A 27,554-nucleotide genomic window follows, 5' to 3' on the forward strand; every position below is an offset into this window, starting at 1 on the left:
GAGATCAGGAGAAAAAGCTGATAATAATAAGAGAAATATTAAATGCTGGAAATAGGAAACAGTGAAGTGGCTACCTTCCTAGATGTGATAGTTATAGGTAGAATAAAAACTATGCAGGTAAAGAATTTAGTCTTTGTTTCTGAGAGAGAGAGAGAGAGAGAGAGAGAGCGTGCGCGCGCGCGCAAGTGGGGGAGGGGCAGAGAGAGAGGGAGACACAGAATCAGAAGCAGGCTCCAGGCTCTGAGCTGTCAGCACAGAGCCTGATGTGGGGCTCGAACCCACGCACTGTGAGATCAGGACCTGAGCCAAAGTCTGGCACTTAACCAACTGAGCCACCTCGGTGCTCCAAGAACTTAGTTTAGATTGAGAGGTGCTAAGCCTCCTCCCCCAACTTTTAGAAATGAAAATGCAATGATATATAGAGAAATTTAGAGTTGCAAAAGATTATGTGAATTAGTAAAGAGATTTTCATAAAAGCTAGAATTAAGGACATACTAAGAATAGAGATCAATTTAGGAAGAAATCTAGAGTATGTATATAAGTTACAGGAGATGAGAGAAAAAGAATTGGCTTCACATTGTTGACTATAGTTATTGTCTGGTTCCTAGTTTTAGGGACTTGCTAGTTGCTTGATCTTTGGGATCAAAGTGACTTTGGGACTTCACATTACCCTCTCAGTGCCAATCAGTGCCTGAAAATGTGTCCTTTGGATTTTTAATCTCTTCTTCCATGTTTTGTATGAGTTTATACTTGTTATTGTGTTGAATTACCTTTTTTCTAAGAGCAGTTGGCTGTTTTGAGAACACAATTACCCAGAAGGTGGAAATACGACAGTTCTTCATTTTAAAAGAAAAGAAATACCAGTTTGTTCTCTTACCATTCTGAATTCCTCTGACTTCCCATTCACTGCCTGGAGCTAGATCATTGGCATGAGAGTATTCTTTGTGCTCTTTAGAAGGGATAGAAGACCCCTCAAAGGCTTTTTAATGATGAACAAAGGGGATTTATTCTTCCTTATTGGGGTAATAAAATTTGTTACACTTCATGTAAGTTCCTATGGGAGTGGAGGAAGGAGGTGGAAATGAAGAGGACGATTTGGATTCCAAAAACTGCAGTTACTTGTGGAAGGTTTGAGCCGAAAATAGATCTTTCTCTTGAGATTTTAGTTTGTTCTGGAGAATAATGTTACTAAATCCAACATTGCACAATAAAAAGGCAAAAGCAAGAGAAGATTTATGATGATGATCCTTGGCAGTTCATTTAAACTGGTATGCTCTCTTGGCCTTGTATTTAATACTGAGATGCTTTATGTTCTTGATTCTGCCTATATGGACTAAATTAAGTCGTAAATGTGCAATTCTTATTCTGTGTATAAACTGTCATTTAGCATGTGACCTTTTAGCTATACTCCAAAGGACAATGATATTGAGAGAAGAGAGAAGGGATGGTTACAGAGGGAAAAAGAGAGGAAGGCACCCCAGGACCACTCAGAGAGGACCAGGACTAAATTGCTGACTTGCTGAAAAGGCTGCTCTGATCATAGAGTGTGCAAAAGAAACGACCTCATCAGACCCTTCACTTCCACCCACGAGAACAAACATAACGATGTCTCAAAATAGCCTGAGCTGCCACGTTGGCAATTGAGCCAGGGAGGGAGGACTTTGGTCCCAAAGCTAGTTGGCATTAACATTAGAGAGAGAGGAAATTAATAAATGACCTGTTCTTGTCTGCACAGAGCTTAGAGATGGAACAGAACATAAGAACAACAACTCAGACCTGAGTTGTGGTATTATCTGTACTGATAACTACAGCTATATTTGTGGTGGGAAGAAGGGGAAGTTGAGTTAAATGGATTTACTACTTCCAGCAGACCTCTTTTCTTAGCTGTGGACTGTGATATGTCTGTTAACTAGGTGTCAGGAAGATGTGTGCCTCTGTGTGTGTGTGTGTGTGTGTGTGTGTACGTGTACGTGTACTTGAAATATATGTCATGGAATATGAAACAGTCACATGAAATAGAAAAGGACAAAATCCCTTATTGTTCATCTCTTATATGGTGCCAGGGTAAAATAATATGTTTTTCTTTCTGCATAAATGAAGTGAGAGGAATTCTCTTGGCCGGAGTTACTGCAAACTGTCTCCTAAGCCAAATGAGATAAACTGCATAGATGAGTAGGGAAGAATGGTTAATGTGGCCACCCCACTGAGCACTGGCCTGTTGTCTCATAGGAGACTGGTATAATGATGTTAGGCTTAATTTATAAATTGGTTCTGTGCTGTCTCATAATTATGTGAGAGTATAGGAGAGAAAGGAATTGTTCTCCTTGACTTTTCTGTATAAGGAACAACTGCCAGGTCTTTTCATACTCAAACGTACCAGGAAGGCTTAAAGAAGAAGCTTGGCCAGTGATAATAGAACCATTACTTATAGATCTTACTATGCCCCTGGTAAAGCCATAAGCATGTTGCCTACTCGATCTCATTCATCCTCATAAGGATCTGATTAGGGAGGAAGCACTGCCATTCTCATATTACAAATGAGGTGACAGAGCTTAGAGAAGTAAATTAAGTCAGCAAAGGTCTATGTTGGGTGGAGCCAGAACTAAATCATGATCCTTCCAATTCAAAGCCTTTGTTTTTTACATCAGGCTATAAAAGGACTAATAGATTTTTGTCTACTACTAAATTTCTAAAACTCAGAATTTTTTTTACCCAGAACTGTCTAGGCCAGTTGTTTAGCAGAGAATCATTCTTAAGCAAGTATTGACTGAACAACTGCTATGTGCTTGACACTGTTCAGATGCTAGGGATAAAGCAGTGAACATAAAAATAATCACTCACAGGATAAAATCTAGAGGACCATCAGTCAGCAAGTAGACAAAACATCTGTTTCTGATGGCAGTGAGTACCATAGAGAAAGATAAAGCAGATATATTAGGGGAGCCCAGTGTTGCTTTTTTTTTTTTTTTTGGTTCCCATGTACAATCTCATTTGAGGAAGTAAAGTTTGAGCAACGATCTTAAAGCGGTGAGAGGGAGCCATTTGGATATTGATTGAAGAGCAGTACAAGCAGATGAAGAGGTGCAGAATTTGAATGCCACAGCCTACGAGGCAAGGTTGATGGGAGCAAGAAGCCAGTGGATAAAAATGATGCAGTATTATTACATTAATTGGAGTGAAAAGTCTCTCTGACAGCAGTCAGTAAGAATACTGATGACTCTGAAAATCAACCTATCTTTAGATTACTCATCCCGGATTGCTTTTGTGGATACATCCTTCATTCTACAACTGGGATCATTTCTGAAACACCCAGCCACATGCTAAAAAGTCCTCTCTTGTGTTGTTTTAGACATGCCTTCAGGTTGTCAAAGAATAAATATCTAAATATTCCTAAACATTATCACAGACGAGCTTAACCTTCTCGAAGCATGTATTTGATAGCAGAGCAGCTGTTCAAGAGTGATCGAATTCTGAGCATTAGTAAATGTCTGGGAGCCTATAAACCTGAGGCACAGCATAGTGAATTGCTTGTTCAATACCTTAACTTGTGTATTCTTCAAGGAAGGAATTGAATAGAGATTGCTTTTTTCTTTAGTATCTTTGCTCTGCCATTTGTAGTATTGGGCACAAAGTTACTGTTTGCTGATGAATTAAATGAAAGCAGTAGTGCTGTTTTCTAGGACTTCAACAGAATAGGTGCCATGAAAATTGTTGGGCTTAAATTCAAGGCCTTATATAGTTCTTCAGTTGGGGTAAATTCTACTCAGAGATGGGAAATAACTGATAGCAATAACAGACTATATGTTATTTTTAAATATTTCATTTGCAAAGAACATGCCTCTCCATATAGATCGTAACTTGTGGCAAGAAAATGCTATTTTAGGATAATTACTAGCACCTCTTTTGGTTATAATAAAAACCATGTTTATGTGCACAGTTACCAAACTCCCTTAAAAACAGATGAGGGTGACTGGGTGGCTTGTTGGTTAAGTGGCTGACTTCGAGTCAGGTCATGATCTCACGGTTTGTGGGTTCAAGCCCCACAGCGGGCTCGGTCTCTGTCCTGACAGCTCAGAGCCTGGAGCCTGCTTCATATTCTGTCTCTCTCTCTCTTCTCTCTCTGCCCCTCCTCCACTCATGCTCTGTTTCTATCTGAATAATAACTAAAAACATTTTAAAAACCTAAACATATGAGGAGTTTAAAAGAATACAATTCTCATTTGGTGGTGTGGCCCCTTTTCAAATAAGGAAATCAAAGCTGTTTTGATCATCTGTGGAACATAACTTATACTTAAAAACTTGAAAGACCTATAAAAGGCTAGTGTTCTAGCCTTTTAAAAATATTTCTAGAATGCCATTTTAAAAGGTGATTATTTCCATTACTTTTTTGTATTAGCCTTGTGTGTGCATTTGTAATTTAAAAATCTTCATTATTGAAAACTTAAAACATGTACAAAGGTAAAGAATGCACAATGATGGACCATGTAGCCATCACCCAACTCCAATAATTACCAGTTTGGTTTCATCTATACCCCTGTGCCAACTTGCCCCTCCCATAGTATTTCTGAAGCAAATCCTCAACACATGTGATTTTATCTGTGCCTGTTTTAGTATGTATCCCTAAAAGATCCCCTTTAAAAACATGTTTACTTTTATCCCTAAAATTAATAACGAGAAGAAGAATCCCTAATGTCACAAAATAGTCTCTTTTCAAAAGTCTAGTCCTTTCATATATAAGTGTTTTTAATTTGTTAGTTTGTTTGAAACAGGATATAGAGAAATTTCAACCATTATAATTAGACAATATCTTTTAAGTCTTTATAATTGTTTGCCCTCCAACACTTTCTCCCCTTAAAATTTATTTACTGAGGAAACTAGATCATCTTTCCTTGTCTTAGTTCTATCTATAACAACAAAATACCATATATTGGATGACTTAAACAATAAACATTTATTTCTCACAGTTTTGGAGGCTGTAATGTCCAAGATTAAGGTGACAGCAGGTTGGTGTCAGGTGACGGCCTTCTTCCTGGCTTGCAGACAGCTGTCACTTGTTATGTCCTCACATGGCAAGAGACTGGGGTGGGATTAGCTCTGGCTTCTTCTCCTCTTATAAGAGCACGAATCTCGTCATATGGGCTGTATTCTCAATACCTCATTTAAACCTAAATATCTCCAAAAGCTGCCATCTCCAAATACCATTACATTGAGGATTTGGTCTTTAGCATATGAAAATGTTGTACGCGTTCAGTCCATAGCAGTCATATAGTGTTTCTCCAAAGTACGGGTTTTCCTGATTTTATCCTACTCATGCAGGTAAACGAGACCCCCTGTCCTGTATTTCTTGCAGACTAGTAAATAGCTCTAAGTGCTTGGTTAGTTTTAGGTCTGAATATTTTGGCGGAATTATTTTGCAAGTTTTGGTGTGCTCTGCCAAGTCTTTTCTTTTTTTGTGTGATATTACCAGCCTTTGACAATAATATCTAGATGCATTAATTTATAAGGAACTGTAAAATGGTGATGTTTTTGCCATTTTTCTCAGTTATAAAAGAAAAAAATTCCCTCTTTGGACACAGAGCTATTCAGGGGTATGGTTCATATAGGAAATATGTTCTTTTTTTCTTAGTTTCCAGTTTTCAAAATAATAGGTGGTTCTCTAGCACCTTCTAACAGCAAGTAAATATATTTTTTAAAGTATAAGCATTATGATGTGCTCATTGAATCAAATGCAGTTCTAGGTATTTCATTCCTTTGCAGTTATTATTCTTACTAACATACAAAATGTTCCATCTTTAAGTTCACCCCTGAGTTATTTTGACATGACCTTTCTTACTATCTTCTTTGATAGGACATTACAGGTTCATTTTGTACATTTTTACCTCAGGTCTGGACTGAGCTATTTTTTTCAAGCAGCACTGGGTCCATTATTTAGAATGGTCTTCGGAGATCACAGATCTGTGTGCTACTATAGTTGCTACTGAAGTAGTACTATGGCTAGACCTGCTAGTAGATAGAGCTAGAATTAAAGTACATTGTGAGTTGACACCAACACTTTCAGTTCAAAGTCAGGGCAGAGCTCTTAACTGTAAGATTCAACATCCTGTGTTATTTTCCACGTTGAGAAACTTTATCTGCCAGTCCTTACATCAGTGTCTCTTCTGTCATCTTATCTTGACTTCCTGAATCTCATATTCTAGTAGATTCTTTGATAATTAGTCATTAGGACAATATTTTTTCCATTTGTTCAAACTGAAAACATTTCTCCTACACTTTTTGTAAACAAAAGTAAGTTTGGTTGGGTATATAATATTTGATTTACTCTTTTCTGTCTTTAGTATCTTAAATATTTTATTCTACTATCTTCTGACATAGGAATTTGGTGATAGTAAGGTTTTTGTTTTTTTTGTTTTGTTTTGTTTTCCTTTGTTAGGGACTTGGTTTTTTTGCATGAGGACCAAATGATTATTTTTCTTTTTTCTTATTTTTTAAATATAATAATTTTACTAAAATATGTCTCAGTCTTGATTATTGGCATGCCCTTTTAACATGCATCTCCAAATACTTTATTTCTAAAAAGTGTTCTTGAGTCATATTTTTTAGATATGTATTCCATTCCATTGCTTTGGTTACCTTTTGTAGGAGCTTTTATAATACACTTATGGGAATGTCTTATCTTTTATATTTGTAACTATTTTTCCTTCATTTCTCTTTGTTCTTAAAATTTTCTTTCATTTTATCTTCTATTTCTATTAACAAATGATGTATTAATCTATTAACTCTTGTTACTTTTGGTTCAGTCTTCATGTGTGAAATATTTTAAAATTCATGGTTCTTTACTAAATCCTACCATCGAATTTCTGAGTTTTTCTACTTCTTCTGAGTTTATTATAGCTTCTATCATTTTATTAATTTCACTTAGTATATCTTAAAATATTTGCCAACAATTTTCATCTGTTTATAGGCTTGCCTCTGGCATGTTAACTGCTGGTCTGCAGAGCCATTATTTTATCCCTGGTTTGTTTTTTCTTTTAATAATTATTAAACAGGGGTACCTGGGTGATGCAGTCAGTTAAGCATCTACTCTTGATCTTGGCTCAGGTCATGATCTTACTTACACTTTTTGAGTTTGAGCCCTACATTGGGTTCTGTGCTAATGGTGTGGAGCCTGCTTGAGATTCTGTCTCTCATTCTCTCTACCCCTTCTCCACTTGTTCTCATTTTTTCTCTCTCTCTCTCTCTCAAATAAATAAGTAAATTTAAACAAAAATTTAAGAAACTATTAAACATAGTACTTAATCATAATATCCTTTCAGTTCCTTCTTTCCCACTCTCCTTTTACTCTTTTTGTTTTGTTTTGTTTTGTTTTTCTAACTTTTATTTTTCTTTGTTAATTGAGAATTTATACAATTAAAAAAGTTCAATGAGGAATTGCCATTAAAATATGATTTAAAACTGCTCTGTTGCCTCAATCTGTTTACTCCATACCTCTCTGAAGAGACCATCATTATTTTTATTTCTATCAACATAGATTCATTTTGTGTATATGTGGACTTCATTTAAACAGAATCATGTGGTATCTATAATTTTGAGTATGATGTCAGCTAGAGGCTTTTCACAGATGTCATTTATCTAATTGTGTAAGATTACTTCTATTCATATCTTGCAGACAAGTTTTCCTTTTAGTAATAATGAATTAGCTGATTTTTTTCAAGTTCTTTTTCTTCATTGTTTGAAGAAACAAATATGTTGAAGTCATGTGGCTTTTCTTCTTTACTCTGCTCATGTGACAGGTTACACTGATTGCTTTTTAAATGTTTTTTAAAAAAGTTTGTTTTGGGATAAACTCCTTTTGTACATGACATAGTATCCATTTTGAAATTACTGCATTCAATTTTTTAACATTTTATTAACTATTTCCTACTTACTTTCACAAAGCATATTGGTCTATAAACCTTTCTTTTTTCTGTCATAATGTTTTCAGTTTTTAGTGTTAACATCGGAGTAATTCTGGCTTTATACAATGAGTTGAGAAGTGTGACCTCATTCTCTGTTTTCTGAAAGTGTTAGTGTTAAATTGGCATTATTTCTTCGTTAAATGTTTGTTAATGCACTTGTGAAACAATTTGGACTACAAAGATTTCGAAAGGGGTGTTTGTTATTACAAGTTTATAAAAAATAATTTATTTATTAAAATATTAAATATTGAAAATAATTTTAATTTTTAATAGATTTTGCCATAAAATTCTTGATAATATCTCATATTATGCTTTTAAGGCCTGTATGATCTATAATGAAACCCTACTTGCATCTATGTTACTGGTAGTTAGTTTTTTCTCTTTTTCTTCTTTATCAACTTTGGTAGGGGTTTATCAATTTTAGTAAACTTTTCAGTAATCCAGCTATGGCCTTGCTAATTTTCTGTAAAGTTTGTTTTCTATTTCTTTGTTTTTTCTTATTATTTCCATTCTTCTGCTTAATCTAGTTTAATTTGATCCTCGTTAACTTCTTGAGTTAGATGCCAAGGTATCTAAAAGGTATTCATTTTATACCTTTATTTTTTAAATTATAAGTACTTTTCTAATTATAAATATTTTAAAGTTCTAAATTTCTAAGCACTGCTTAACCTGCTCCCACAGGTTAATATCTTATGTTTTCAATTTTAGTCAGAAGTATTTTCTAATTTCTTTTATGATTGTGTGTGTGTGTGTGTGTGTGTGTGTGTGTGTGTGTGTGGTGTGTGATTACTTTTTTGACCCATGGGTTATTTACAGTAGTTTTAGTTAATTTCCAGATTGAAGATTTCCTAGATATACCATTTTTATTTTTTTCATAATTTAAAACCTCTACAGTCAGAGAACATATTCAGGATAATTTCAGTCCTTTGAAACTTATTGAGACTTACTTATGATGTAGCATCTGATTTGTGTTGGTGAATGTTTTCATATGCTCTCATATATTCTAATTGTTGATTGCAGTGTTCTATAAAAGTCAATTAAGTCCATTTGTTGATAATATTCACATCTTATATATCCTTAGTGATATTTTTCTAGTTCCATCCGTTACTGAGAAAGGATGTTAAAATAACAATTATGATGAAACTTTTACCTCTGTTCCCTTTTTGTTTTGTGGGTTTTCCTTCATGTGTTTTGAGCTTTTGTTAGATGCATACATATTTAGGATTGTTATGTCTTTCTGAAAATGTGATGTTTTTATCATTATGAAATGATGCTGTAATAATATTGTCTTGAAGTCTGTTTTTCTGATAATAAAACCACATCAATATGACTATACTTAGTGTTTGACTGGCATACTTTTTTCTACCTCAATATTTTTCTCCTCATTTTTATATGAAATTATTTTTACTTAACTTTTAGGATGAAGAGATGAATCAGGATAGCTTTTATAGCTCTATTGTTCTAGAGTTTTCTCTTTTGTGGCTTGTGCATGATGGCAAAAAGAATAAAACAAAAATGACCTCATATTGCCTATATAATCTCCCATCTAATGTATCTGCATTTTCTCTTTCCTTTGTCCCTGCATTTATCCTGCACAATTTGGATCTATTCCCAGCATTTTCTATCAATGCAGAGTTTTGCCATAAGAGGGAGTTTCTCTTGGTTAGTACTAAGAATTCATATATTACAGACTGTTATATTATGTTACTTTCAGAACTTACTGTAGATCTCTGCTCTTCCATGAGTTAAAGTGCATAAAACCCTTCCGATTTCAGGTGCAATTCTTAGATTGTATCTTAACATTTTTCAAGAGTGCGTGGTTGTGATTCAGGAGTCCTTCTGTTTTTAGGGGAGTCCCTCTATTACTTTCCTCCTAGGCAGATGATGTTATGAATTGGGTTTTGTGTTGTCAGTGGTTTGTCCCACCTGTTTGGATTAAAGAAAAAAATTTGTTTAATGTTTGTTTATTTTTGAAAGAGAGGGAGAGAGAGAGAGAGAGAGAATGAGCCAGGGAGGGGCAGAGAGGAGGGAGACACAGAATCTGAATCAGACTCCAGGCTCTGAGCTGTCAGCACAGAGTCTGACGTGGGCCATGAACCCAGGAACTGAGAGATCATGACCTGAGCCAAAGTCGGATGAGTAACAGACTGAGCCCCCCAGGTGCCTCCCACTTGTTTGCATTTTGAAGTTTGTGGTGACATTGACACAGTGTTTTTGCAGATAATTTCCTATTAGCTTTGATTTTTAATGTCTTAGTTGCTCTTTTTGTTTTTATATGGGGATTCAGAGAAATTCCAAAACAAATCTGCTGGAGCTGTCTTCTCAGAATGCTGTGGCTACCTCAGTTGTATTGTGGAGCAGGATATTTGTACTGTGTCATGTTTGTGGTAAAAGTAGAGTGCTGATCTTTTCCAGAAAGGGCTATTTAAGAATCCTGATTACAAGGTTCTTGATTTTTGGTGACCTCTGAAGTTGCTTTTTACTATGATTGCTGTATTTTCTTAGTGTGATAACTACAGTTCTTTTCACTACTGGCTCTTAGTGTCACAGTCATTTCAAGAGAGTTTCACAGAACAGCCAGTAAGTAGTGAGGAAGTTTCCAGATAAAATGCCCTCATTCTTTTGTGTTTCTGTATTACTGTATGATGGATGAGGCCCTCCTGGATTCAGATTTAGGAAATAAGGGGATAATTCAGAAAGAATAGAACACATCCCTTCCACCCATCAACCAAATGGGTATCTCTCAGGTTATTTAAGTTTGAATTAGCTGAAGGCCACCTAATATTGAGAAGATTTCATAACCAAAAATACCTCTCTGGTATACTCTGATAACTTGTAGAAATTTTTGCCAATCATTTGGTTGGTTGGTTTTGAAAAGTGCTGATGCTTTATTCTAGGATGTGGGGTTGTTGAATAGAGTTGGGACAGCATTTGTGGTCCTGAGGTAATTCTTTTACTCTCTGTGTCATACTTAGGTAACACTTGTTCTTTCACTGTGGCTGCTTCCAAAGAAATGGCTGGATACATAGGTTGTCCTCATGGAGAGTCATTCTGTTCAGCAATTTCACCTTGACTTTAATTCAATAGTAGGATACTAATATGTCCCACAAACGTCAAATTTTTCACATAGAGTGTTTTTAGTAAAAAATGCTTGCTCCTTATAAAGCTAATGCATATATTGCTATTTTATTTTATAACTTGCAAGTACTTTTTATTTAATCTTTATGATATCTAGAAAAGCAGACATACCCTCCACTTTACAGATGAAGAAACTGAAAGCTCAAAACTGAAATGTAAAGGTTGTTATCTTCTTATGATATGTAGGCAATTTAGGACAAAGCCAAGGGGAAATTATTCAATAGTTAGAATAATTATTACCAGTACCACAAACCTCTGTACATGCCAATAATCCAAAAATATCTGCAGGGAACATGGTCACATAAGTGTTTATTAATAAAGCAACCTCAATTCAACTAGTTACAGTTTAAAGAAAATATTTGGTAAATATATATATTTAATAATTTGGAATATATAATTTATATAATGTAAAATAATATGCAATACAAAATAAGTTTGTCCTGTGTTAAAACATTTAACAAATGCTTTGGAAATTAATGTTTGTGGAATTAAATTGCTTATGACATTCACTATTTTATAGATGAAAAAGCTGAGTCAGAATGATGTGAAATGGTTTGCTCATATAGCTAGTCAAAGAGCCAAGAGTCAATATTCTATGTCTTCCTATTCTAAATCCTATATTCTTTCCTTTATACCATGCTGCCTCTTGATACAACTTTCAGAATGTTGTAAGTGGCTGAACAGATGAACCAACTGTCAAAACTTAGATATGTCTGCCCAAGTAGACTGGCTTGGTCTGTAATAAATTTTATGAGGCAGAAATACTGAGAAATGATGGAAAAGAATAAATGGATAGTCAAGGGTCTGAGACCTAATTTCTGCCATACAGGTCATAAATAGTCTTTAGACATATAAGGAGAATGACCATTTTTCACAGGAGGGAAGTATGTGTATACATTATTAGCTTTAATAAAATATGTCCCTGATATGTCTTAGACTGTTTTGCTCCCTGCTATCCACTCTGTGGGCAATCTTCACACCATCAAAACTGCCTGTGGACGCATCCTGGTGTCATTGCCATTGCTCACGGCAGCCAGATTCTCAGATACAACATCCACTTCACAGCCTGACTATTTCTCAGAATTGACTTTCTTCAATGAGTCGGCTAACTAGGGAGAAATATATAATTCCCAGGAGTTACACGTTTAATCAGATAACTGCTGCCTAAATCTAAATCCTGTCATCCCAAATTAAGTGCTGGTGTCCCTGGGAATCTTGCTTCTCAGAGACCACTGTAAGGAGGGTTTACAAACAGAACAGACTAGCCCATTGGTAACTCTTAGGGTGGCTGTGAAATCTTAATTTCATGTGTAATGCTCAGTCTTTTTATCTTCTGAGAAGACTCACCTTGCACATCTCATTTTATTAACGCTTATCTCAATGAGATATTTTTCATATTTTTTCAGGATAGGAGTTTAAAATCAGCTGTATGATGAACTAAATACACACACAGATGTGTGTTAACATGTATATGTGTGTACACATATTCTTAATACAATATGGCAAAATCAGGTTGCCCTAGAAATTTTTACTTCATAGTAAATCAAACTTGATCTTTGTGTAGCAGTACTAGTGCTTGCCTTCTGCCTAGGTGGGGAGAAAAGGTAAGGGGGGGAAAGGTTATTAGAATGTCACTCCTTTTTGCAGCAACTCTGGCCATACTCTGACCAGCTGCCCAGGTCTCTTCTCTATGCTGTTATCAGTTTATTGGCACAGGTCCATTTCAGGGCATTTTTTATGGGAACGGAAGACTTTTGTTGAGTTCTAAATCTACCATTTATTAGTTGTATGTTCTTTGTCAAATAGGCCTTTTGAAACTTCGGAGCTTCATGTACTTGTAGTTTGAAGCACCACTTTCCGAAGCCTGGCATTGTCAGTCTACTGTCACAGTGATGGCTACCATACTGGTATCCACTCAATGATATTGCCATGAACTGATGGGACACTTTGTCACCATTTTCTGGAACTCACTTTCTTCTTTCCCCAGCTATGTAGGAAGCCAAAATGTATGTAAGCAATATTAGGTACATATAGAATACATATTAGTTTGGGGACAAATGGCTGATTTTTTTTTTGAGTGTTGGAAAAAATTATAGACCCATTACTTCCCGTATGTCCCAGCTTGACTACAGGTTTTATTTCTGAAATATGTTAGGCACTTAGTGATTAGTGTTGAAAATGGAATTGGCTCAAGCATAGTTACCAGTGTATGGAGGATTCTTATCAGCTACTACCATCTGTATCCAAAACTCCAAAATGAAACCGTAGGAGACTATTGTTGATGCTTGAAGATTTTGAGTCCTCTTGGTAATAATTGCGCATGAATGAAATTAACATTTGGATGGAGAAAGAATATCCCATATTGGAAAGTAATCATAGCTTTTATGCTTGTGTGTGTGTGCTTTGACAGCTTTCTGGAGACTACAGCCTATTTCTTCATGAAACCAAAAATTGGAGAGAAGGAGGTGTCCCCAAATGTTTTCTTCAGTATTTGGCATGAATTCAGCTCCGACTTTAAAGACTTTTGGAAGAAAGAGAACAAACTCATTCTACAAGAAAGGTAGAGTTTTCTTTTTTTCATTTGCACAATGGTATTTTAAAACTGGTATTTTATTAGGTGTGATACCACTGGAGTTGCCAAGTTGTATAGCCTGAATGAAACATTAGATGGCCTTCAACCTGGAATATCAAGTCTAACAGGGTGCCGGGTTGGCAAGATGTGGAGCTTGAGTAAGCCAGGTTGGCATATAGACTGTGATGTTACAGAGAATGGCTGGGGAGATGACTTGCCGGGACCACGGTCTGGTAAAAACAACTTCTATGATGAGGAAACCAATGTAAGTGGAGTAGATGATAAACCTGCTGAGATGATAAACCTACTCCCCTCGAAACACCAACAGCACAGACTGTGAAGGTAAGATGACATGTGTTTCTTTGGTTTGGATTTTGTTCAATTCATGAGGTATTGTCCAAATTTCACCATTTATATTAAAATTTCTGCCAGATACCACCAAGAAACAGATGATCAATATTTTCTAAAAGATCTTTCAGGATTCTAATAGAATTACACCACATTTCCTAAGGTAAATTTTTTCAGGAATGAAGGGAAACTTCTTCTCTTAAGTATGTGAAATAAAGTCTCTGTCACTGGTTATGATATTCCATAGAGGCATATTGAATATTAATTCAGAAGGAAAACTAGCTCTCCCAGGAAAGCAGCCCCGAATAGCTGGGTCTAGTGGGAGAATGGAAAGAAAACATAATCAGCCTTGTAAACCAAACCCTAATACTGAACCAGTTAGTATATTTTCCTATATCCTTGCACTGACAGTGACTTTGCTTTAGATCTTCAGAAAACTTACATCTAAGAGACTTTGTTCATCATACCACAAAATTCCACAATTTCTGCTTATTTTCCTCACATACAAAATCATGATTATCCACCTAGTTTTCATGTATAAGTAGATTCTGATATACCCTTAAATCAGTTGAAATTTATTAAATCAGCTGGCATTTATTGAGTCATGGACTATGCTATGAATTCTAACTCATACGCATTACTTACATTCCATAGCATTATCATAGAAGAAACTATACCTCAGTGAACAGTAGATGGAAAAAGAGAGTGGTTCGAGCAGAAGGAAAACACTTTAAACATTGACGCTAAAGATAATGAGAGTATTCTACTTCAAAGTCCATCATTATGGGTTAACTTAAAAGATACAATTTAGTCGAAAGTCCATGCAGGTGAGATAGGAGAGGTAATTCCTGAAATATAAGCACATTTAAACCATCATTCGTTTCCATCAGACTTAGTTATATATTATCTTTAAAAAAAAATCTCACCAAGCAAGGCCTGTCAGTTTGGGAAATTGTGAAGAGGAATCTTCTTTTGACCTCGGAGCATCACCTACAACTCCCCTCCAGGTCCCTCACTCATTCCCTGCAGGCCTCTCTAATGTCAACTTGTTCTCCTGGAAAAGGGCCAACACCTCAGTCACATGAGTGTACAAATCTGAAAGATGAGTATTTCACCATGTACAGCCATTTGTTTGATGGCTGGGGCTTGAGTCCTTAATGAGAATGGAAATGATGAAAGGTAGGCATCAATGAGACAGGCTGGTTGGAGCTATAGTTTTGGAGTAGCTGTTCTGATAAAACATCAAAGAAATAAAATCTCAGAAGACTGGCAGGGTACTGTCGCGCTACTTTTGGGGGTCCTGGGACAAGACAGTGGGTGCATATTCACACTGTAGCCTTTACTCTGTGTGCCTCTACAGGAACTGGCGAGATGCCGTCTGAGGAGCTGTTGAGACTGAATTCACACACACACACACACAACTCCCCAGTCTCATCTAGCCTGCACTCTGTGAGGTAGAGTTGGGTCTCTAGGGATCACCATGGATACCGATCTGCTGTGCTGTGATATTGTATGCATTTAACATACCTAAAACTAGCTTTTCTCCATTAGGTATCTCATAAAGACGTTTCTTTTATCCTTTATCCTGTGCTTGTCATGTCGTAGGACTCTACGGTGGCCTTTTAAAAAAATCTTCATTTGTTTATAGAGAAAGAGAGACAGAGAGAATGTGCTCCAATGAGTAGGAGAGAGGCAGAGAGAGGGAGAGAATCCCAAGCAAACTTCATACTGTCAGCACAGAGCTGGACACGAGGCTCCATCTCATGAGCTGTGAGATCATGACCTGAGCCAACACCAGCTGAGCCAAAACCTGATGCTCAACTGACTGAGCCACCCAGGTGCCCTTATACTATGGCTTTTTGACCCAACCCTTGCTGATTTTGCTTTTTGATGCAACATTGGTGACCTGTTGGTGACAGTGTTGTGAACTGGCAGATTATAACTGCTCTTTACTGCAGACTTCTCATTTTATCAAAATAATTTGCTTTTATTTATTTTATTTAATTTTTTAATTTTTTTTAATGTCTATTTGAGAGGGGGGGGGGAGGGAGAGGGGCAGAGAAAGAGGGAGACACAGAATCTGAGGCAGGCTGCAGGCTCTGAGCTGTCAGCACAGAGCCCAATGTGGGACTCAAACTCACAAACGGTGAGATCAGACCTGAGCTGAAGTTGGACACTTAACTGACCGAGCCACTCAGGTGCCCCAACTTGCTTTTAATAAAAGGCTAAGGAGGAATATGTGGCAAGTGAGTGCTTCTTTGCCCTTTAAGTTCTGAAATATATTATACTATCCAGAAAACAGGATGTTTTGACAAGCAAGACCATTGGCCTGTCTCATTTGTAGACAATGCGTCTCTTTCCTTAGTATAGGACCAGTGACACAGTTTCTAGCAAACAGGGCAAAATGAAAATATGGGGCCCCTTGTTAAAAAAAATTACCAAAAATTTCTAGATAGCAAAGCATTAAAGCAAGCACAGAGCCCTTCCAAGAGTGCACAAACACCCATGAAAGCAGCCTTGCCCTAGTGTAAGCCTCATGTCTTATTAAAGGAAGGATATTTTAGGAATGCTTCATACCTCAGACATCAATAGGAAACGGGATGTGGTCAGTTTCGGGGGTTACATTGCTGGTACAGTATGTGTCGTTCTGAGTAGAACTTCACATGGCACTACAGCAGCTTAAAATGGGATGTCATTCTCCAAACTGATTGTTCCCTCCTCTGTACCCTGTTTTTATTACGTGCCTATTTTATTCAGTTTCATACTATGATGATGCCTAATGATATGTCTATTTTTATTTCATACCATAACTAAAATGTATTTGCATTTTAGTCTTTATTTACCAAAGAGATATTTTGTGTCTTCATTTCTGACATAGCTGTCACTATCACTAAGCCACAATGCCCTTTCCCTCCTACGGTCTCCATAAATATTTGCCGATTTGACTTGTTACATCATTGTTTGACACAGACACAGGAATAGGAATTTAGCTTGTGAAGTAATGAGCATGCTGTCTTACATAGCTTAAGTTTATCACTGTAGATTTTTTTAAAAATTCCAAAAATCTTAAGCAAATGGAAAGACTTTATTTAGACAGTCAGACCACAGAGGGACAGGGATGGAACTTGTGTGTGGATTGTGTAAATACAGAAATTTTAACTGCAGCCTATGGGATTTAGCCAGGTGTGTCTGTGCCTATCTCTCACTATCTCTCTCTTTAAATGTCCTCTTTCCTCCTCCCGCTCTTCCTTCCTCTCCCTCTCTCTCTTTTTCTCTTAGTCTCATGCTCTTGCTCTCTTCTTTTCTCCTCCATCCTGCCACCATGATCTGTGGTTTAGTCTAGTTTCCAAGCAAGGCTGTTTCTTTAAGGGTGGTGCCATGACCATAGGTCACAGCCATGACTCACATTCTCACAACCCAGTAGGTGAGAGCACTCTCCACCATCTAGAATAATTCCAAAGAAGAACTCCAGATGAGCTGTGCCCAGCTCTGGATCAGGCGTGGAGTACCATAGTTAGTTCAGTAGGTCACAGACCCATTTGTACAGCTAGAGAGGAGGGATGGCATGATTGACGGTCTCCTTCATAGTAGTCACTAGAGTCAGAGAAGAGCAGTTTCCAACAAAAGGAAATAATAATATACTACCCCAACTTTATTAAGCTTTTAAAAATGATCTGCATAATTAGCAGAGTGTCTTAGCATAGTAGAAAAAATCTGAACAGTGGTTTCATAATGTAATTGAATGTTTGCTTTCTGATCCAATTTTCCTTGGCCTAATTTGGAATTCATAGATTGAATAATATCTTTAATGTTGTAAAGCCTGTAAAAATATTTCTTATCCCATCATTTTATTTGGTTCTGATTATAGAGTGGTAATAACTTTGTATTTTCTGGCTCTGTCCCAATGACTCATATGATTAAGTAAATATATTTCTAGAAATGGTGACTTTCTACACATCCATGAAAGGTCTCGAAAAGGTCTGCTCTCTTTCTAATTGATGTGGTTTGGACCACATGAGGATTTTTGAGTTAACTCTTGCACTTAACAGCCTAGTCATAGAAAGTTATAGTTTTCAAAACTGAAAAATGGAGATAATAATACCTGTTTTGCAGTGTTATTGTGTAGACTAAAAGAGATAATATATTTAGAGTATATAGCCCAGTGGATATTTCTTCATCATGTAATATAAATGATATCTTGACCATGACTATCTATAAGGTAAGGTAACCTATAGATAAGGCATCTTAAGAACATATTCAGTAAAAACAAGGCATTTTTGTGACTCAGTTACTTTTTGGTTAGGTAAAATGTCTTGATTTTGAGTCCAAGGGTGAGCTTTTGTTTGAGAATGTTGACACAATGTATCCCTCCATATTTTCATCATGCTATACAAAGGAATTCCTGTTTTGATGCTTTTAGACAACTGACTCATTGATTTTGTCATGTTTTAGAAAAAGTATTTTTTAATATATACTTGGAAGTAGCATATACAATTGTCAGTAAGAAATGTAGACTTGTTATCACTGAGCACCACAACACATATGAAAAATCATTTTAAAAAATTGAACGTGGCTATCTCCAGAAGATGGGGGAATAAACCAACATTGACTCTGCCAGACATCTCCCTAAAGGCCTCACAGGGCATATTTCTAGTATGTCAGGAAATGGAGAGTCCTTATCGCTCTCAGGAAGACAGTAGCATCAGCATTGCCTTGCCACCAATTAGGCCCTGTGGAGCTTGGACAAGAGTTGTGTTAATTAGAGAAAAGAAGTACAGATTAATTGAGAATATGTGTACTTTTTGACCCTGATGGGACTGTGGTCCTGGGAGAAGACAGTAGGGCCCAAAACAACTTCACTTTTCACTTTTGGTCTGTTGTAAATGGAATTTAGTTTTTAGGCAGGCTTCAGCTGTATAACTGCGATGTTATTTGTGATAATTCTCTCCTTCTATAAAAGGAGTTTTTACTATGCACAGGAGACATTCAAGTCCATGTGGTGAAGGTCTTGTCTTCAGTGGTGTAAAGCCTAGCACAAGTATGGTGGTATATGCGGTGGAGAAACTGGGGGCAGGGGTGAAGGGTTAATTCTGTCCAGAGGACTTTTGACAAGGAGTTTGGAGTTGGCATAGGATTTTCACAGGCAATCCATGGAAGTAAGGTCATTCTAGGCAACTGGGCCTCAAACACCATAGTGTGCAGCATGGCCTATCATAATTTTGCTTTTAGTTGGCTTAGACATCTTAATTTAATAAATCAGTTGTGACATTAGTAAGGGTTGTGTTTAAAGTGTTGTCTAACTTAATTTACTGGTTTATTTTATTTTGAGACAGGTAGTCTTTGATGAACCAGGAGAAAGGATAACTACTCCTCTAATTGCACAAGCATGTGGCAATCAAGTCTGGTTTCTTCCCAGCTGAAATCTGTAATTAGAAGAAAAGGATTTGAATGGTGGGCTTTAGATGGTTATGCATTAAATTGGAGAGCACCTCGTACCATGTTAACATTCCTGTTTCCATAATTTATATTTAAGTGAACCGTATGCTCAGATTTAAGTATGAAGTTATTAGGGTAAAAGGAAGTGACCATTTTCAAATATATCTGAAGAATAGAGTTAAGGAAAGAAGGCTTATTGTCATGTATAATTTATTTGTTGGATACTTAAGTGAAATAGCCTCTTGGACTGCATTGTTGCATTGCAGCATTAAATGAATTTAGCCAACCATTTTCCGCTTTAATTTAGGCATCAGTGTCTAGAGAAACAGCACATGAAGAAATTCTCTTCCTACTTCTGACTTTCTATAGCAGAAGCTTTGGCACAATTGACAAGAATCAGAATTGTGGCAGTGGAGCCTGAGAATGTGTAGGAAGATGACCTATATTTGCCAAAGGAGTAATTAATATGCATTAAGACATAATAGATAATCCATTTATTTATTAATTATTCAAAATTATATATGTCCTGTGTGCTGGGCAATTTTTTGGCTGTATGTCTCTTATACTTTAGTAGAGAAGCAGACAATAAGAAAGACAGTAAAAATAAACAAATGCAGTTTTAAATTATAGGTTGGAATAAGTACTGTGAGGAAAATAATGAACTATTTCTGAAGATGTACCTTAAAATGTGTTAAGAGTAGGCCTTTCTGAAGAGGCAACATTTATGTTGAGACCTAAAGCATTTCAAGTAGCAGCCATGTGAAGGGGCAGGGCATTAAGGGACAACATCGTGTGTGACCCTGCCAGGCAAAGACGTAGGAAGTTTGAGACAATGTGGCAGAAAAGACTGCATGCACTCCAAGAAAGATGAAGTCGTGAGACGAATTTGATGGGTTGATGGATGGGCAGGGGCCTGATCATTCAGTCTCTGGGAGATCATGGTAAGAGATTGACTTTTATTGTGCATGCAATAGAAAGTCATCAAAGGGGTTTTTTAAAAAGGAATAATCTGATGTAATTCCTGTAATACAATCTTGCTATTCACAGATTGCAGCCTGTACCAGTTGTAGAGGGTGAATAAGTTGTAAGTCTAAGCTCATACACTAACAAGTTTGTGTTAACCAGGATGCTGGAGATCAAGAATGCAAACTTTCCCTTTCTATCCAGACATGATTTCCAAAGGCAAGGTTGGAGAAAGATGTGACCCCCTGGGTATCAGAAATACACTTTCTAAAGCTTAGTTATCCAAGAACAGTGTAAAATCATAAGGTGAACATTATGGAAAAGATCATTGCATTTCTTGACCTAGCCATGTTCTAAGAAATGTTTTTTAAATCTTGGAAAATGTTTTCTCAAAAGCCTCATGTTAAAAAAAATGGAAGAAACTCACCCTTAGAGTTTCTGGTTCTAGCTCCCCATCAGAGAATCAGGACCAAAGCAAGAAAGTAGTTTGTCCAAAGGTATTTTTGCTTTGAAAAAGATTTAAATAAACATTGATGTACCTTCCAGTAAATTTGTAGAGGGTTGTGAAGTTAACTGAGCAATTATTAATTTTTCTTCAGCATTTGCTAAAAATGTTTTTTGATGTCTTAACAAAGTTTGTAGTGAAACCATTTTGGATCAAAATTACTTCATGGAGAAGATATTTTAAATTACCCATGAAAAATAACATCGTGTAGCTTATATGGGCTGGAAACAATTCCTATACGAGCTGTTCCTTTACGAGCAAGGTGGTATTTGGAAGGTGTCATTTTAAGTTCCATTAGGATATTCTCAAACAATATCATGATAATAATCTAGTGGAGGAGGAGGTCTAGATCTGTTAGATTTGTACAATGTCAAATTAACAAATTTGTAGTTTTGTGGGGGCTTCTAATAGAGCCTGGATTTTTTAAATAGTGAAAAATGTAAGGAGGGAGAGGCTCCCTGCAGTTCATTTCCACTATGATATTCTTTCTCCGTGCTGACTCTGACCTCTTCAAGCAAAGGAATTCCACCTACTCTGTTTCGGGGTTCCACTCTGACACCACCTCTGTCACCAGTAGTGTGAGTGAAGCTTTAGAGAATGGAAGTTGCTTCTTAAAAATTTGGAATTCTAAGGTGAATAATGGTTAATCAGAGACTAGTCATAAGAGGTAAAGATGCAAGAGATTGTCTCTGCAGTGTTTTAGGTATTGGTCTCTACAAAAGATTTCAAGCGAAGGTTAGATCAAGACATGCTGGTAGTTATTTTATTTGACAAATAGCAATTAACTTACTTGGTTTTGCTGCTGAAGTTTGGTTAAGATCTGGAAGCAACTATGATAAAGCACCAAACTCAATTTTAAAAGAAATCAGTTGTGAATGCATGTGCTGAGTGTGTGTGAGTATGTATGTGCAGTGGAGGGGGAAGGGGTATGTGCACAGGGAACCAAGAATGGAGATCAGTATCGAGGAAATTCAAGAATAGGTATTTTTATATAGGACATACAAAAAAAATAGGTACTCTTTGGCTGTCTTTGTGGGGAGGAGATGGAGAATGGTCTTCAGAAAGTAAGTAGAATGGCTAATAAACACATGAAAATTGCCCTGTATCATTAGCCACCACCGAAATGTAAATTAAAAACACAAAGTGGCACACACCCATGTGGCTGGCCCACTAGGATGGCAGACAATAACAGTGTTGGAGGAGATGAGGAGAACTTGTGAAAGTCTCACATTGTTGGCAGGAATGTGGAATAGTGCCGCCACTTTGTTTTTTGTTGTTGTTGTTCTTTCTCTGTTTTTTTTATAGTTTATTGTCAAGTTGGTTTCCATATAACACTCAGTGCTCTTCCCCACAAGTGCCCTCCTCCATCACCGTCACTCCCCTTCCTCTTTTCCCCTCCCCTTTCAACTCTGTTTGTTTTCGGTATTCAAGAGTCTCTCATGTTTCCCCCCGCCCCAACTCTTTTCCCCCTTCCCCTCCCCACGGTCCTCTGTTAAGTTTCTCCTGTTAGACTTATGAGTGCAAACATATGGTATCTGTCCTTCTACCCCTGACTTATTTCGCTTAGCATGACACCCTCGACGTCCATCCACTTTCCTACAAATGGCCAGATTTCATTCTTTCTCATTGCCATGTAGTATTCCATTGTATATATAAACCACATCTTCTTGATCTGTTCATCAGGTGATGGACATTTAGGCTCTTTCCATGATTTGGCTATTGTTGACAGTGCTGCTATGAACATTGGGGTACATGTGCTCCTATGCATCAGCACTCCTGTATCCCTTGGGTAAACCCCTAGAAGTGGTATTACTGGGTCATAGAGGAGTTCTATTGATAGTTTTTTGAGGAACCTCCACAGTTTTCCAGAGCGGCTGTACCAGTTTACATTGCCACCAACAGTGTAGGAAGGTGCCCGTCTCTCCACACCCTCGCCAGCATCTATAGTCTCTTGATTTGTTCATTTTAGCCACTCTGACTGGCGTGAGGTGGTATCTCAGTGTGGTTTTGATTTGTATTTCCCTGATGATGAGTGAGGCTGAGCATCATTTCATGTGCCTCTTGGCACATTATAAATGTCCTTCTTCATCTTTTGTTACTGCTTTTACTTTAAAGTTCAGTTTGTCCAATGTAAGTATGGCTACTCTGGCTTTCTTTTGACTATGAGTCGCATGGTAGATATTTCTCCATCCCCTTACTTTCAATCTGAAGGTGTCTAAAATGAGTCTCTTGTAGACAGCAAATAGATGGATTTTGTCTCCACTTTGGAAAACAGTTGGGCATCCCCTCAGATGGTTAAACATAGAGTTACCATGGGGCCCAGCAACTCCCTCCTGTGTTTATACGGAAGAGAAGCAGAAGCATACATCCACACAAACACTTGTACATGTGGTCAATGCAGCATTGTTCATAATATCCAAAAGATGGAAACAACTCAAATGTCCAGCAACTGATGAGTAAATAAAATGTGAATATTACAATGGAATATTATTTGGCAATAAAAAGAAATGAAGCACTGATATATGCTCTACTGTGGATGAGCCTTGAAAATATTATGCTAAGTAAAAGAAGACAGTCACAATAGACTATGTATTTATGATTTGATGTATATGAGATGTCCAGAATTGGCAAGTATATAGGATCTCTAAGTAGATTAGCTGTGTTGGGAGTTGAGGAGAGGGTGGCATGGGGAGGGACGGCTAGTGAAATTTTTTTGGGGAGTATGAAATGTTCTATAATTAGATGGCTGCACAACCCTGTGAATATACTAAAAGAAACAATGAATTGTCCACTTTAAGTGGCCGAATTTTATAATATGTTAATGATAAAGCTTTTTAAAAATGTTTATTTATATTTGAGAGAGCAAGACTGTGTGTGTGTGTGTGTGTGTGTGTGTGTGTGTGTATGTGTTACAAATATGAGTGCGCATGAGTGGTAGAGGGGCAGAGAGACATGGAGACAGAATCCGAAGCAGGTTCCAGGCTCTGAGAGAGCCCTACCTGAGGCTCAAGCTCACAAGCTCAGATCATGACCTGAGCCAAAGTCAGAAGCTTCGTTACCTGAGCATAGCAGGTGCCCTGGCAAAGGCTTTTTTTTTTTTAATAAGTAGAATTCTCACATTAGAATTCTAAGCATAAAAACAGACCACAATTTGATGTGCTGACCACTTTTTGGTGATCTGTTTAAGTTTCTAATGGCTTTGAAGTCCTACTAAAAGATCCTTTGTCTTCCTTCTTGGTAGACTCTTGGGTTATCTGTCCCTTGTACCCTTAGAGTTCAGTATGTACTCAGGAAAAACAAATCTTTTAACTGCTAACCTGAATATTACATAGGTCAAAATTTGAGTGATAAATCTGTTGGTAAAAACTGTGAAAAATACAAGAAATTGCATAGCTCATTCCAAAATCAAAAAGATCCCCATTAAGTTAGATGATTAGTTTATAATAGCTTGACTATAATGATAAAATGAGCCAGTGCTTTTCCTATGTAAACCCATTTCAGTAAATCATAAGTCATGTTAAAAATACACACAACATGGGGTGCCTAGCTGGCTCAGTCACTAGAGCATTCAACTCTTGATCTCAGGGTCATGAGTAGAAGCCCCACTTTGGGCATAGAGCTTACCTAAAATAAAAATTTTTTAAATACACACAGCCTAGTAGATATTATGTGTGTATATGTGTGTATGTATTTTGAAATTATTCACCTATTATAAATAAACATTTTCAAATCTTATCTACATAGGAGGAGTCATTTGTCAAGTTTTCTCAGCCTGTATCTGATAAAGAAGTGATGAATACTTAACAACAAAAAGGGGATATTATAAATGGTTAAAATAAATGAAAATAAAAGGGAAAGAAATTTGTCTGTTTCTGCTATGGGGTAAAGCCTCATTTCTAATTAACCCTTCACACTCTCACTGTAATGTCCCTAGTCCTCTCTTGCCTTTTTGGGTGTTCATTCCAGACTGCACTCCACAGGCCTTCTGGCCAAGGTGCTGCTCAGGGTGTTTGTTTCTGCTTGTCATAAACAGTTGGGCTTTGCAGTTTGAACCATGAGCAACTACTAGGTCACGAGTGGAATTACAGCCCAGGGAAAGAAGGCACTTTTTTGATGAAGAAATAATAGGGTACTTCCTGGCCAGTGAGCACTCAATGAAGACTATCCATGTTGATGCCAAAGAACTAGCTGTAGAATTGTAGTGCAGTCTTGGATGTTGGCATTTCCAGTCAATTCAAGTGTCTCTCAATTGAACAATCATCATGGCAAGTTTGTATCACATAAGCTTGGGTTCTTTGGTTTATATAGGAAGTTGTTCCTCCTTACAAGGACCTTTAAATCAATGTCATCATAATTATCATCATTTAGATTGTGATATACATATATATAATATTTTATGCACATTATAGCTTCATATCAATTCTAATGCTCTTGGAGTTTTAGAAGCTATGGTTTTGCAATGTTTTTAAGTTTATTTATTTTTGAGAAAGAGAGAGCAGAGGGGCAGACTCTCAGACAGGCTCTGCACCGACAGCATGGAGCCAGGTGCGAGCCCCAAACCCACAAACCACCAGATTGTGACCTAAGCCAAAACCCAGGGTCAAGCACTTACCGACTAAGCCACCCAGGTGCCCCTATGATTTTGCAATTTTTAAGACTAATAATATTACAGAACCAAGAAATGAATGGTGTATCATATCTAAATAAAACTTCTGAAATACTTTTTTGTAATTTAGGTTTTCTAATTATAACTATGATATCAATATATAGATACACAGAGGTTTGTCTGCTCACTCTTTCTGAATGTTGTCTTACATGAAACCTATGAGCATTTTTATTTTATTTCATCCCATTTGGATTTATTTTGCTTTTCTTCTGAGTAAGATCTATAATAAAACACTTAGGATCCTTGATGCCTTGGATGTCTTTGAAGTTTGAAAACTTTATTTAACCAACTTCATCTGTCATTTTATCTTGTTGAATAATGGTAAACATTCTCTAAATAATCCATCAGCTTTGTTTCCATCCTCTCCCACACAGCCCTGACCATGTTCCACCTCTAATTGATTATAAAGGTTGCTCTTTCCTGTAGGAATAATAGTTAGACTGATACCCATGTATCATGCTCTAAATCTAGATGGAAGAAAGTATTTCTGGCCAGCATGTCTCCATAGGTCATTGATCTCTCTCTGTAGAATGGCTGGTATGTGTCCTTACAGATTCCTTCCTTAAATGATTTAAAACTTGATGCTGAGCTATATAAAATCCTGTTTGAATGCCTTACAGAATGAGGGTCATGCCACTTCTACATTCACAGAAAGGGCTCACAGTCCTCTCCAAACATGAGCTGCATCCCCTACTGCATTATATGGAATTCACTGATGGTTGCACTTGGCAAAGTAAAGACTTAGGCTCAGAGGAGAATGGAAGTATCCTGTGCAGAGTCAGGAAATATGTCTGCCCTGTCCTTTGGGGTCCTAGGTAGATTCAAGTTTTCTGGCTTTCCATAATGAAATCATGATTTTCAGAATGTAACAGTCTCAATGAGGACAGAATTCTGGGTGTGTGGGTGAAGGCCATAGCTGTTTTGTTGTAAGCAGAGTGGACCTGCAGTCATGAGGTCACTACCATTTCTTCCAAGACTTCCACTGTTATTTTGCCTCAGGATACCTCTGGAGAGTTGTTGGGAGATTTGATGATGGGAGAGTGCCCTGGAGGGAAAGACGGTGTCACATTAGAGAGAGCCTGATCCCCTGAGTTTCATTAACTCAAAGATGACCCTCGTCTCCACCAGATTAGGAGAACTGAGGCACTAGTGTCCTTGACTTAGTATTCCATCGGGGTAATCTTGTGTTATAGTCATGTATAGCAGAACCCAGTAATGAGACATGATATAAATACATCATGTTTAGTTTTTGGTTTTCTTTTAATTTTTTTTTTACTGTTTTTATTTACTTTAGAGAGAGAGAGACAGCATGAGCAGGGGAGGGTCAGAGAGAGAGGGAGACACAGAATCTGAAACAGGCTACAGGCTCTGAGCTGTCAGCACAGAGCCCGATGCAGAACTCGAACCCACGAACCGTGAGATCATGACCTGACCCAAAGTCAGACACTTAACCAACTGAACCACCCAGGCGCCCCTTTGGTTTTCTAATAAACAGAGTACTCTATAGTCCTATTAATGTATTAGTACTTTATTCCATATATTTAAGTCCTACTAATATTACTCTATTGTTTTATAATATGGACATCTAAGGTTAGGCTGCAAATTAATTGAACCCAACTAGGGGGTTGTTGGAATCTGACCCATAGGCTAGAGACAAATGGCAGCCTGTTCTTGCCATTGACATCTGAAGTGAGGGAGGGGGTGAGTGTTGTGGGGATGTGCCTTAACCTGTGAGGTCTGATGCTTTCTCTAGGAGACAGTGTCAGAATTGAATAAATTGCTTGATGGTGTGGGACAAAACCACATATCAGAATTGTTATCAGAATCATAGACCTTGATTTAGAATTTAAATCACCAGAAGTAGAAGTTTGCGTGTGAAAATCTCCAGCCCTCTAAACTTTAATTTGTCACACAAGTGTGTACAGATTAGCCTCTAAAATTAGTTGGGTACAGAATAGGGAAGGAATAGCA

General features: G+C 37.2%; 1 protein-coding gene across 1 annotated transcript in view; it reads left to right on the top strand.

Annotated features, from left to right (window-relative positions):
- FMN2 (formin 2) overlaps window positions 1-27,554 on the top strand; it is a 370,023-nt gene that overhangs the window by 322,710 nt on the left and 19,759 nt on the right. The window contains 1 exon segment of the mRNA XM_029933337.1: window positions 13,504-13,653. Coding sequence (XP_029789197.1) covers window positions 13,504-13,653 — 150 coding nt within the window.

Source organism: Suricata suricatta, chromosome 3, assembly GCF_006229205.1.
Source record: "Suricata suricatta isolate VVHF042 chromosome 3, meerkat_22Aug2017_6uvM2_HiC, whole genome shotgun sequence".
In the NCBI taxonomy this organism is placed as follows: domain Eukaryota; kingdom Metazoa; phylum Chordata; class Mammalia; order Carnivora; family Herpestidae; genus Suricata; species Suricata suricatta.